Source organism: Xiphophorus couchianus, chromosome 14 (genome assembly GCF_001444195.1).
Source record: "Xiphophorus couchianus chromosome 14, X_couchianus-1.0, whole genome shotgun sequence".
In the NCBI taxonomy this organism is placed as follows: Eukaryota; Metazoa; Chordata; class Actinopteri; order Cyprinodontiformes; family Poeciliidae; genus Xiphophorus; species Xiphophorus couchianus.
Genome location: NC_040241.1, coordinates 6,930,176 through 6,942,017, shown reverse-complemented (window position 1 = coordinate 6,942,017; position 11,842 = coordinate 6,930,176). Strand labels below are relative to the sequence as shown.

Below are 11,842 nucleotides of genomic sequence, written 5' to 3'. Positions count from 1 at the left end.
ACATTAACATTCACTAACATTAGCTGTGCTAATCTTATTTTAATTAATTTCATAGTTTGTCCAATATAACTATTATACTAAAGAACTTTAGACAGAGAAGCAGACATAAAAAAAAGGTTTATTTCTATAATTGTCTTTTGCATAATCAAAAGATTTCAACAGGCTCATTATTTTATCACCCACAAAAAGTTATAATTCTTCAAAAACGCCTCTGATATAACATAAAGTTACTGCAGAAAAATTAGAGTATTTAGCGTTTAAATAAACCAATGCTGTTATTTTTTAACAGCATTGGTTGTTAAAAATGAGGAAAATTCTGTTTGTTTTTTTCACTCCACATCAGCCTCCTGATCTTCCAGGTCTGGCATGTCTTCATATCCTTCCTGTTCCTCCTCCCTCCGTTGCTCCTCCAACTTCCTCCTCTGCTCCTCCGCCCTCTTCTGCTCCTGCATCAGCCTCTTCATCTCTTCCTCCACCTCCTTCCTTTTTAAATTCTGCACCTCTTGCTCTTCCCTCCTCTTCCTCTGCTCTTCACTCTCGCCCCCTTGGCTCTTGTTCTGTGGCGTGTCGTAGGCCCACTCCTCGTCCGAGTCGCTGATGTCGTCGTCGGCGATGTCCCAGTCGGGCTGCTGGGACTCCTGGTTGTCATTGACGAAGTCGTCGTCGACGGGCTCCGGCTCTGGCGTGTAGTTCGGGTCCTCCAGTTTGCCCCAGGACACCTGGTTGGCCTTACGGAGCGTGATCTCCACTTTAGACGGGACCATGTTGACCGAACTCTGTTTGGCATCGATCACCTGAAAAATCATTACAAAACAGATAAGCATCAGTTTCTAGTTAAAGAAACGGTTGCCTGGGCCAATAACTACAACTTTATCAACGGTTGTTAGTGATACTTTCCCCCCAGAAGTGGAATTCTCTCTTGAAAATCTTGTTCTCAAACTGGATTTGACATACGAGCTGCAAGACAGGAAACAGAAGTGAAACTCCATAAAAGTTCATGGATCTGATTTCATGAATAATTCTGGGCATTTTTTTTTTTTGTCACGTCTGTATCAACACTGAATGATTATTCCTGCTGCTCACCACTGTTGGATTTGCTTCTATGCTGCAGAAATCAGGATTCGAGTTCTTGGCGTAAATTGTTACCACGACCGTGTTTGCAGTTTGGTGCCAGTCATGTCGACAGGCCACTTTCTTCTTATCCTGAGAACATAAAAAACATAAATTATTCACGGAGAGACAGAGCTTCTGCCTGTTTCCGCTCAGATGTAGGTGGTGTGTGCACCAGCTTTGCAACCCAGCGGTGTTTCCCCGTGGTGCAGCCCTTCTGGTCCAGGAACGCGTTGAAGTCTGTTGTCTTTATGCAGCAGCAGCTCCAGTATTTGTACCTAGATGAAGAAATCGTAGCAGTTGTTTGATCCGGAGCAGGAAGAACACCAGAAACAACAATGCACTAACAATTCACTTCCTCAAAGTCTTATATCTAAAATTAAGGCATTAAAATGCCTTAAATTAATTTTTAAAAAGCAAGCTTTTAATATGTTGATCACGGGTCTTAAATTTAATTATTTAATCTCGTATGTATTATTTTTTCTCCTAGAAAAATTTTAGTTACTCGCAAACATCTTAATTGCATTCTTTCACTTGAGATGGTTGAGGTTACTGCTGATTAGCTAGCTAGGTAGCTTTTTTTTTTTTTGCATCTGTCATGGACGGATGCAGTTGGCTAGATAAAATTATGGAGATATAGCCCTTAAAAGTCATTCATAATGATCTTCAAAGGTCTTAAATTTAAGTTGGTGGAACTTGCAGAAATGTTTGTTTCTCATTTCAGCCGCCTCCTTTCTTGCTTTCCTCTCACAACCTTCACACTGTTCACACTCTTGCTTTATATAAGCCATGTAGCTGCTGTCTGAGAGCGGAGCCATGCAAATATTATGATGTTGGAATAATGGATTAGCCGTTGAGCAAACAAGAGGGAAACACGCAGCAGTGAATTCCGTCCTTCTTACCCCTCATGGAAGACGGGCGCTCCAGGGTGGTGGGTGCAGACCTCCATGTCTGTGTCTGGGCCTTCATAGACCTGAACAAACAGATGAGACGCTATTGATCAGAGATGCTTTGATCAATGAATCCTGAGTCACAGGATAAGGTCAGCAACCAGGAGTGTTTGCCTCAATCTTGAGACTTACACATTTCTAATCCAGATGTGCACTTTTAGACCAACTGCGCCTTTGCATAAACCTGAAAATCTGACATATGCAGGCCTGTGCAGTTCCAGTGGTCCACTTTCTAACCAGCAATTTATTTAAAATGTCACTGAAAGATGTTGCTGTTAGTAGATGTGTCCACTAGATGGAGCGATTAAACCTTACAGGTTCAAAAGCCTTAGGAAGAAAGTTGAAATACAGCAGTGTTTGTTTTCCTGTATTTACCAGAACCTGTGTGTGCTTTTGTAGTTTTAACTATTAATACACCTTTTTTGTTGATTAGCTGAGGGAAAAAAATTGTAGATAAAAATCATCCCTGTGCATGAAATAAATTTCCTTCCATAGACGGGTTGAACTTTTTCACTGCGTTTTAGAGATTCATGATCGATCAACACAAAGTGGTTCAAAACTATAAGAGTGATTAATGGGTTGGATTTTGCATTTTACAAATGGTACAAAACGTTGTAAAACTAGCTCTCTTGTAAAACCACAGAGGTCTCACATTTGGTCTTGTCTCGGTTTCATACGTTCAGAAGAACTACATACATTTTATTTTAATACGTGGAAATATAACTAAATTGTCAGAACATTTTTCAATTTATTTATTAGCATGCTTTCCTTCATGCTAATAAATAAAAAAATAAAAGACAAAGTGCAGATTCCTATCCAAGCAATAATGTGACTCAATGCTAATATATTTTAGTTGCCTCGGTCACCATCCCCATGGGAGCTGGAGGAAGTCAATACAGTTTGGGCTGCTACATTATAAAGTCTACATATTTGTAAAACAACATCCAGAAGAAAGAATACAGCGACTTCAAAGATTGTGGGGACTAGAGCGAACTTTTATCGTCACCTAGAAAGGAAAAAACAACTAGAGGAAAGTTTATATATAAGTTGAGCTAGCAATGCTAGCTAAGCTAACTTTAACAATCTGCCTCTGTACTAAAACTCTCTACCCGGCCGTCATACAAAGAGATTTAGTCAATATTTGCTATACATATTAAGTTAGCTACGTATGTACAGTATAGGTGTAGGGCAAGGATCAGTTTCTTGACAGCCGTCACGTGACTTTAGCCAGCTTTGTGCACAAGCTAACGTCACCTATCAGAGTGGGGCACTGGTCTTGACTTATAATTACCTCATAATTATATAATATACATATCAATGGTCTCAGTCCCTAAAAGTCTTGATCTTGATCTTGACTACAATACAGCTAGAGGCTAAAGTTTAAACGGAGCTCAGTAAAAGAAGGTTATATACAGACGTTGCCTTGATATTGAATTAAAATAACTCAAGTATAGTTCAGTGCCAATAGGAAGCCTTAATGTAAAATCACTGCATTCTGCAGTTCTTGCAGTTTCCTCCCATGTGCAGACATCAGCCACCGCTGCAGATAATGAATTTCTCAGCTTTTGCTGATGTCAGATCAGCGACTATTTTGGGCCTGGGCAGGAATGCCAGAGACGCCACCTAAACACACACACACACACACACACACACACACACACACACACACACACACACACACCAGACACTCACTGTTTTGCAGCCTGTGTTCTTGCAGCGCGTCCCGTGCATAACGTCCTCGCTCTCTGTGAGACGAAACAATGACAGAGGGATGGGTGAGGACTGTTTCATTCTAGTTTCAAACACATTGTCTTTGAGAAAAAAGATGTAGGGATCTTTCAGCATACAGGTGCAGAATGATAAAGAGTTTCTGGGAGGCTTGAAGGATAGGACTGAACTAAACTGTTGAATTACGAATGAAATCCAGTGTTGACATAGTAATACCGCCAAACCTAGACATTCCAACTAGAGATTGCAGACGTAGTGTGGCACACATTTGTATTCGGCCGCTTCACTTTGACACCTGCAGATAAAGTCTGAACCAAATGATTACCTTCAGACAGCAACTGATTAGTGATTGTGTGTGTAATTTAGTCTTGATATAAATGCAGCTGTTCGGTCAAGGCCTCAGAGGTTTGATAGAAGACAAACAGCAGCCATTTTACCCTGAAAGGGTAAAGGAAGCCGTTTAGAGCCACAGAAAGAAAAAACAAAAGACAACTTAGCAAAACTAGATGTCATTTTTAAAGAACCATGTTATGTGTTAGTATTTAAAATAAAAAAAATATGTAAAAATAGGAGTGATGTTTTTTTTTTTTTTTTCTTCTCCGAAGAGTTTTTGCGGCGCTAGTGGCTCGTATTTTTTCCACAGTAGGCAGACAGGAAGGAGGGTGAGGAGAGAAGACATGCGGCAAAGGTCGTCGGTACCGGGAGTCGAACCTGCGACGTCCGCGTCGCGGACTAAGGCCTCCAAACGTGGGGCGTGCTAACCCCCTGCGCCACCACAGCATTGGAATGTTTATGGAAAACAATATTTTTACATCGCTTTCAAAGTAGAGACAAAAATTTTAGTGTAAATTAATTGTGGAAATTCAATGCTACATGCGAAACGCTAACGCCACACATTTATCCGAACACAGAATCGCCATTGAAACATGGTGGTGGCAGTATCATGCTGACTGAATGCTTCACTTTAGCAGAATATAAAATACTATATTAAACTTCACAATTATTCATTAGTTTGTGTTGCTCTATCTAAAAATATGTAGCTGTAGAGTGAAATGTAGAAATAAAGAGGAACAAACTTTAGAAAGCTTTAAAAAAAAAACGTTTTTATAGCTTTTTAGCTATTATGAATGAAATTTAAGACCTGCATCAAAACAGAACTGTACAAGAAAACTGCTTATTTTTTCCTAGCTTATCTGCACAGAATGCTCATAGCTGGCAACAGAAGTGAACTGGTAGCAAAGACAAACATTGTAGAGCAAACGGGCGATAAATTGACCCTTTCTAGTTAGCGCTAGCCTCAACAGCCTCACGTATTGTAATAAAGATCTCTGCGTGTGACTCAAACTTTTGCTCGACAGAAAAGTCCAGCAAGAAAAAGAAAAAAAAACATAGAATATACAAGATTAGTCCTGTCATGAGAAAATGTGATGAAAGTTCACAATGATTTTAAGACATTTTAAGGCCTTAATTTGAAGACGGTTTTTACGGATGCGCAGACACCGTGCTCTAAAACTTGAGCAAAGATTTGGATCCAATCAACGTTAACGTGATGATCCACATTCCTTTAAAAGAAATGAAGCTGAGAGACTGAAACACTGCTTTAATCTTCAGCTCTGTTGTGACAGTGCATGTTTTAAGGCTGAAATGTGGATTTTTGCTCCCGGCTCTCTTGAGACGTTCAAGTCGCCTTCAGGAGGACTGACCTTTCTTCTCGCTCTCTGCGCTCCTGTCCAGTCCCAGTTTCTCCAGCGCCTGAATGAGAGACGCTGACACTTTGTGGGGCAACTTGGTCATGGGCTGGTCTGCGCTGTGTAGACACACACACATGCACACCCCGTCGTGTTTTCATCACTTGTGGGGACTTCCCATTGACTTCCATTAATTTCTACAGCCTAACATAATCCTAACCCTATCCATCACCTAACCCTTACTTTAACCTTTACCCTAAACCCAACCATCACAGACCTAACCACTAACCCAAAAACAACAATTTCCCTCATGGGGACCAAGAAAATGTCCCCACATTGTAGACAGAAATAGGTTCCCATGAGGATATAAAAACCTGGTACAAACACACACACACACACTTCTGTTAACAGCAAAATATACATCAGGATAGGCTTATGGAGGATTATTTATTACTCTACGTACGCTGCAGCCAACCTCACCCTGACCTGTCTGGATGAATAACAGGAATGTCTGAGCAAACTGAAAACACCTCAGAGGTGGAAGCTCCATCCCTCACCTGGGTCTCTCTTTCTGCAGCGCCTCGGCAGATTTGGGGCCCTGGTAGATGATCTCACTGGTGGGTTTCGCCTCGCTCTTATCCGACGACACATCGGGCCTCAGAGGCTCCTGTGGCTTCGTGTCACTGTGGCGTCCACGGGTGCAGCCCTGCAGGTGAACGCATCCATAGTTAGCAGTTAATGTTTTTTTCTCTGGCCAAGCTTAAATGTTTCCATCCGACTTCAACGGATAAAAACGATTAATTACTGATTTCTTCTGCCATGACGTCACATATAATTGAATCCTTGGTAAATGTAAATCATTTGAAAATAGAATTCTTGCATCAAACATGGAGTTTTTTGCTGATAACAAATGCAAAGTTCATCAGGAACTTGGTGGTGGCAGATTCATTGGATAGTTGGACGATTTTGTTGGACCCAAAATCGTCCAACAGTTTATCGTCCAACTGAATGATTGAAATAAACAAAAATATTGTTTTTTGAGACCATTTTCAACATACATATTAGTTGAAAAAGTAAAAATAATGTAAACTCAGTACATCATCTCTAAAATAAAAAAATTAAATTCATAAACGACATTTTACAATGTAATTGTAAAACAGTTTAAATGTCTAAAATAAACAAAACAATGGAGTATAAAGTCTCTGTAACCATAATTCCAAAAGACCAGGAAAACAGGCAAAAGTGACAAAACCTTTCAGACTCATTGAGTCTGTTCAGTTTTAGTCAGCAGTTTTGTCTCTTATTTCCATTTAATACCACAAAAACCTTAAAAATCCATTTTTTTTGTCTATTTTCACAAATAAAATAAAGACTGAATGAATAAATGAATAAAACATTTTAGCTTCGACCAGTCTAAATGTTTCACATTTTCAACTTAAGATCATCAAAGATTCCAGATTCCTTAAAAAAAAGTGGAATAGTCCTTAAATTTAGTTGGTTTAAATTATTTTATTTTTTAGAAATACTGGAGCGTGTGGTTCATTTCATCGCCGACTGGTGCAAGTCAAAAACGCTTTTCTCTCACTTCTTTTTACATGAAACAGTTTTTCTCCAGCGGATATTCTTTTTCTTTTTCTCCATCTGCTTGATTAAAGTTTCATCAAAAGGAGCTGAATATCTCCTGGTAGCTTCCCTTGCTCACGCTCCAAATACTCTTAAATAATCTCAAATGAAATGTGCTTTTTATTATTTGCTACCTTAATGGAGAGAAACTCTGAGAAGTCCGTCGTCCTCTTCTTGCAGCAGGACCAACCCTGAAAACAAGACACACGTTTGTGGAGCGGTGCTGTTTACGCTCTGGACCAACAGCGCGGACCTGGAGATCGGCTCACCTTCAGGGCGTCATGGAAGATGGGGACTCCTGGATGGAAGAGGCAGGAATCTGTTGTTGGGGAGGGAAGACAAGCTTATTTGTAGAAGGCAGTTCAAATCATGAAAACATCATGCAGTCACCAATTATGAAACAAGCAATAAACATTACATTTTGCCATCATCAAAATAATCAAGCAAATACACCTCAAAAATGTTGATCAATGTTCCAGGTGGGTTTTTAGCCTTGATTTAAAGGAACTCAGTGTTTCAGCAGATTTGAGGTTTTTTATAAGTTTGTTTTAGAAACGGGTACAAGCAGGGAAAGGAAACGTTAGTCTGCATATAGTTCCCCACACAGTCAGCAGGACCCAACAGCTGTTCACACACACACAGAGACACACACACACACACACACACACACACACACACACACACTATAAAAGTACTTGTGTTTTCATGACTTGTGGGGACTTTACATTGACTTCCATTAATTTTCTACAGCTAACCCTAACACTAACCCTTAGCCTAACCACCTAACCCAAAAACAAGATTTTCCCTCATGGGGACCAAGAAAATGTCCCCACAAGGAGCAGTGGTCCCCACAACCCCACAATGTAGACAGAAGTAGGTCCCCACGAGGATATAAAAACCTGCTTCACACACCCCCACACTCAAACACACACATGGTCCTGGCTGTGTAGAGGTGATGGATGTCCTATATAAGGATCTCCAGGCCCTGGAGTCCTTCCACAAAAACGTGGCCGCATGCCTCGCACTCTAGCCTTTTGCTTTTCTGTTTTCCAACAAAATTCAATCCAATTACATACATATCTGCATGTTTATAAAGGCCTTGCATATTTCTGCCAGCAATTTCTATTTGATTTGAACATCAAGACCAGAAAAAATACACAAGCATGGTCACGTGCGCTTGACTTCAGCGAAAAGGATAACTTGAAAACTTTGTGATGGCTCCTCAGAAGTAGGAGAAGCAGAAAAGATCAGAGCTTCTTTACGAAGTCAACTATAACACAACGAGTTGGGCAGAGAACGACCAAACCAGGCAGAAGGAGCTCACCATCCTTGTTCTTGTCGGGGTCAAACTTCTCCCCACAGCCTTTGTTGTAGCACAGCAGAGCCATGTTGGGCCTTTTGGTGTCTCTTGACGTCTTCTTCCCTCCCTGTCTTTACGATCTGTTCGTTTCCGCTGAAATCCTTCCCCAGACCGCCGAGGGTCTGCTGGTCTTAATGCCGCGCCCCGGTCTCCAGAAGGTTCTCCGCTGAGGCAGTAAGGAGAGATCCAGAAGGTCCGACAGCCTTCTGCAGAGACGGGGAGAGAGAGAGAGAGAGAGAGAGACGGCTTCTCGGCCCGGTTGAATGGGAGATAAAAATAGCAGCTCCCTCCTCTCCTCCACTCGCCCCCTCTCAATTTACAGCTGTCACAACTTATCTGAAGGCGGGGGTCGACATCAGCTGCCGCAGACGGGCCTGGTGAGTCGGAGCCAGCGGCTGCCGCGGCGAGGCTGACAGCTTCTGGATCTCTGTCACTTTCTGCTCCTGGATCAGCGCCACATCAGTGAAACGACGAGCCTTCAGAGGTTTTAACCTGTTAAAGAAACTCCGAGATGCGTTTGTTCCAGCTGTCACCGAGTCCAAAGGAAGGATGCTGAAGAGAGGCCGCATTGAGACTGATCCAACACTCTTCCTAGTTAAGGCTCTGTAGAGCTTTAAATGTTCTCCCTGTGGGGTTTTTGTTGTCGTTACCTAGAAAACACACATTACAACGACAACAATTCACTTATTAAACCTATTAAAGCGGTTTCTGGGTGAGGAACGTTTTAGGTCATTGTCGTGTTGCAGGGTCCAATTCTTTCTTTCTGTGAAAGTTAACATTTTCATAGGTAGTCTAGGGTTTTCTTCAAGCGCCCTCTGATATGCTGAAGACTTCAAGGTGGAGCAAATCATCTCCAGACCATGACACTTCCACTGCTGTGCTTCACAGCTGCTAAGGAGGTGAGGTGTTCTCCTTTCTGATCTTCAAATAATTCAAGTTTAGACTCATTAATCCGGAAGTTATGATTTTTGTCTCCGTTCTCTGCTACAATAATACAATAATTAAGACATTTTGGGGTTTTTTTGGCAAATATGTTTCACAGTCCCAGTGTTCTTCACTCAAGAGGAAGAACTGAAATCTGAGGCCTTCAACATAAAAGCCCTCAACCCTCAGAGTTCAACCTTTGGTAAAATTCAAAGGCTGTACTAGAAACTAGTTCTAGTTTCCAGAACTAGTGGAAAAAAATTTTGTGACAGGAATTTAAAAGGGTCGCTTACACTACTGCCAATTTGTTCATGTTAAAAGAGTGGCCGCGGTTTGTGGCTACACTGCGTTAAAAGCGCCTTTTCCCTTTGGTTGATCCACCTGTAAGGTTTGGTTAGAACAATGTTTGATACATTTCTTTCTCTAAAGGGTTAAGCATAACTTTGTCTTAGTCCCTCATAAAACCCATTGACGTTTGAGGTTGAAACAGGACAAAAAATGAGAAAAGGGTTCAAGTCTCTGTTGGTGGCGACATTCATGAGAAAGTCAGGATGCAGGTTTTCCCAGGAGAACCTATTGAAGCATGAACTTGTCAGTGGCCGTCGTGTTATGAGTGATTAATGCGTTTTATCCTGGACTCAGATAAACTACCAGCCTCTGAGGAGGTCAGAGCATTCACTCAGCACAGGAACGCTGCAGGGACGGGCCCTTTTGTTAAGGCGTCCCAGTCACAAACTCCAAACACTGAAATAAGGCCGAATGCGTCACACTTAGGAACAGACGTAGACAAACAGCCTCATCTGTCAGGAAGCCATTTTAATCCTTCACTGACTAAGTGTTGCTGGAATAACAGAAAAGCCAGACGTGTTCCCAGGTTTACAGCAGAAGATTATATACACAAATATACACAAAACAAACAAGGATGCGGCAGAGCTGATCGGATCTGGACTCGTTAAACCGAGACGGGAACCTGAAAAGGACGGTTCAGTTTCTTTTCGTGACGGCATACAAAGAGACGGGTGTGCAGATGGTTTCATTCTGTCGTGCAGGTTTCAGCTGTTTTGTTCTTCTGTGAAGCTCAGCCAGGTGAAGCGCAGCGTGGCGGACGGCCGAGGCCGGAGGAGACGGGTCACAGTCGTCCTCTCCACTGAAACTTAATGCGCCGTTCTGTTGCCGATTGTAAAACGGCCGAGTGAAGCGTTTTCTTCAGACCGGCCATTGTGTTGCGGCAGAGAAGCTGCTGCATTGTTTACAACGGTTTTATTACGCAGGGTTGTTGTTTTTAATGTTTCGTCTGAGCTGAGAGATAATGGTGAAACTTCTAAAACATGAGAAAAGATTTTTACTTTTGGGGTATTTAACCCCTCAAAAAACTATTTGAATAATTTCATCTGGACCTCAATTCAGTTGAAGATTTGGATTTTAATTTAAAGCTGAAGGAAAACTGCAAAAGTTCATATGTGTCTTATATTCAACCACACACAGTCCAATTTGTAAATCAAAGTTCTTCTAATTTATTATGATCTGCAGAAAAGATTAATTTGTCCAAATCAAACGTAAAATCTCATTACACATCTTCCTGAGATGCGTTTCGTTATTTTGTATATTATAAAAACTTAACCGTTTCACTCGTGTGAAGAACTTAGATGGGCATTTTCAGCATGTCTCTCCACCAGTCATCATTCAGTCACCACGGTAACCATCTGCTGTGCTGGCAAAAGGACAGCGGTGGTCGCCTAAGCTGCATGTCCAATTGGATCCAGCGACATTTCTATAAAACTGGTCTTAAACAAAAACACAACAGACTCTCGGTTTGTTCGGTTGTTTAGGGAAGGAATATCAGCACAAACATTTTTCATTCAGATAATTCAATTTTTAGTGCACTTTCTTCGGCGAAGAAAATCTTCACCAGTATCGTCATGTTCAGGATTTATACTTTCTTGTGAAAAATATCAACTCCCAGACAGACTTGTTGACTTTATTGTGGGGAAAACGGCAAACTAAACCTGTTCTCATGGGAAAAAGGGATCGCTCCCCACTTAACCCTAATAACTGGTTGTACCACCTTAGGCAGAAACAACTGCCAGTAAATGTTTGGAATAACTGGAAATTAGTCTTTTCTTTTCATTTGATCCACCCTGCTTTCCAGAATTGTTTAATTTAGTCACATTGGAGGGTTTCATAAGCATGAAGGGCCCATTTAAAGTCTCACTGCAGCATCTCAATCACACCTGGGTCCAGACTGGTACTAATCCACCTAAAGAGAGGTGGGTTGGATGGTGCTGGTTGTGCCCTCATTGTATGGAGAGCTTTATGGTTTTATCAAGCATTGCAACTCATCCAGGTTCTGAAGCAGCAAAGTGTTTGTTTTGATGATGTGCAGATCTGGTTTAGATCAAAGCATGTACAGTACAGACCAAAAGTTTGGACACACCTTTTAATTCAATGAGTTTCCTTTA

General features: G+C 41.4%; 1 protein-coding gene across 1 annotated transcript; it reads right to left on the bottom strand.

Moving 5' to 3' along the window:
- Positions 1–97: 97 nt before the first annotated feature.
- LOC114156772 (cysteine and histidine-rich domain-containing protein 1) lies at positions 98–10,703 on the bottom strand. The gene is made up of 11 exons (XM_028037271.1): positions 8,424–10,703; positions 7,369–7,418; positions 7,234–7,290; positions 6,034–6,182; positions 5,492–5,595; positions 3,753–3,805; positions 2,013–2,083; positions 1,286–1,388; positions 1,084–1,203; positions 898–957; positions 98–794 (listed from the first exon to the last, which is right to left on the bottom strand). Exons 1-11 carry the CDS (start codon positions 8,485–8,487, stop codon positions 330–332), a joined length of 1,296 nt encoding a protein of 431 aa, XP_027893072.1. The 5' UTR covers positions 8,488–10,703; the 3' UTR covers positions 98–329.
- Between the last annotated feature and the right edge of the window lie 1,139 nt (positions 10,704–11,842).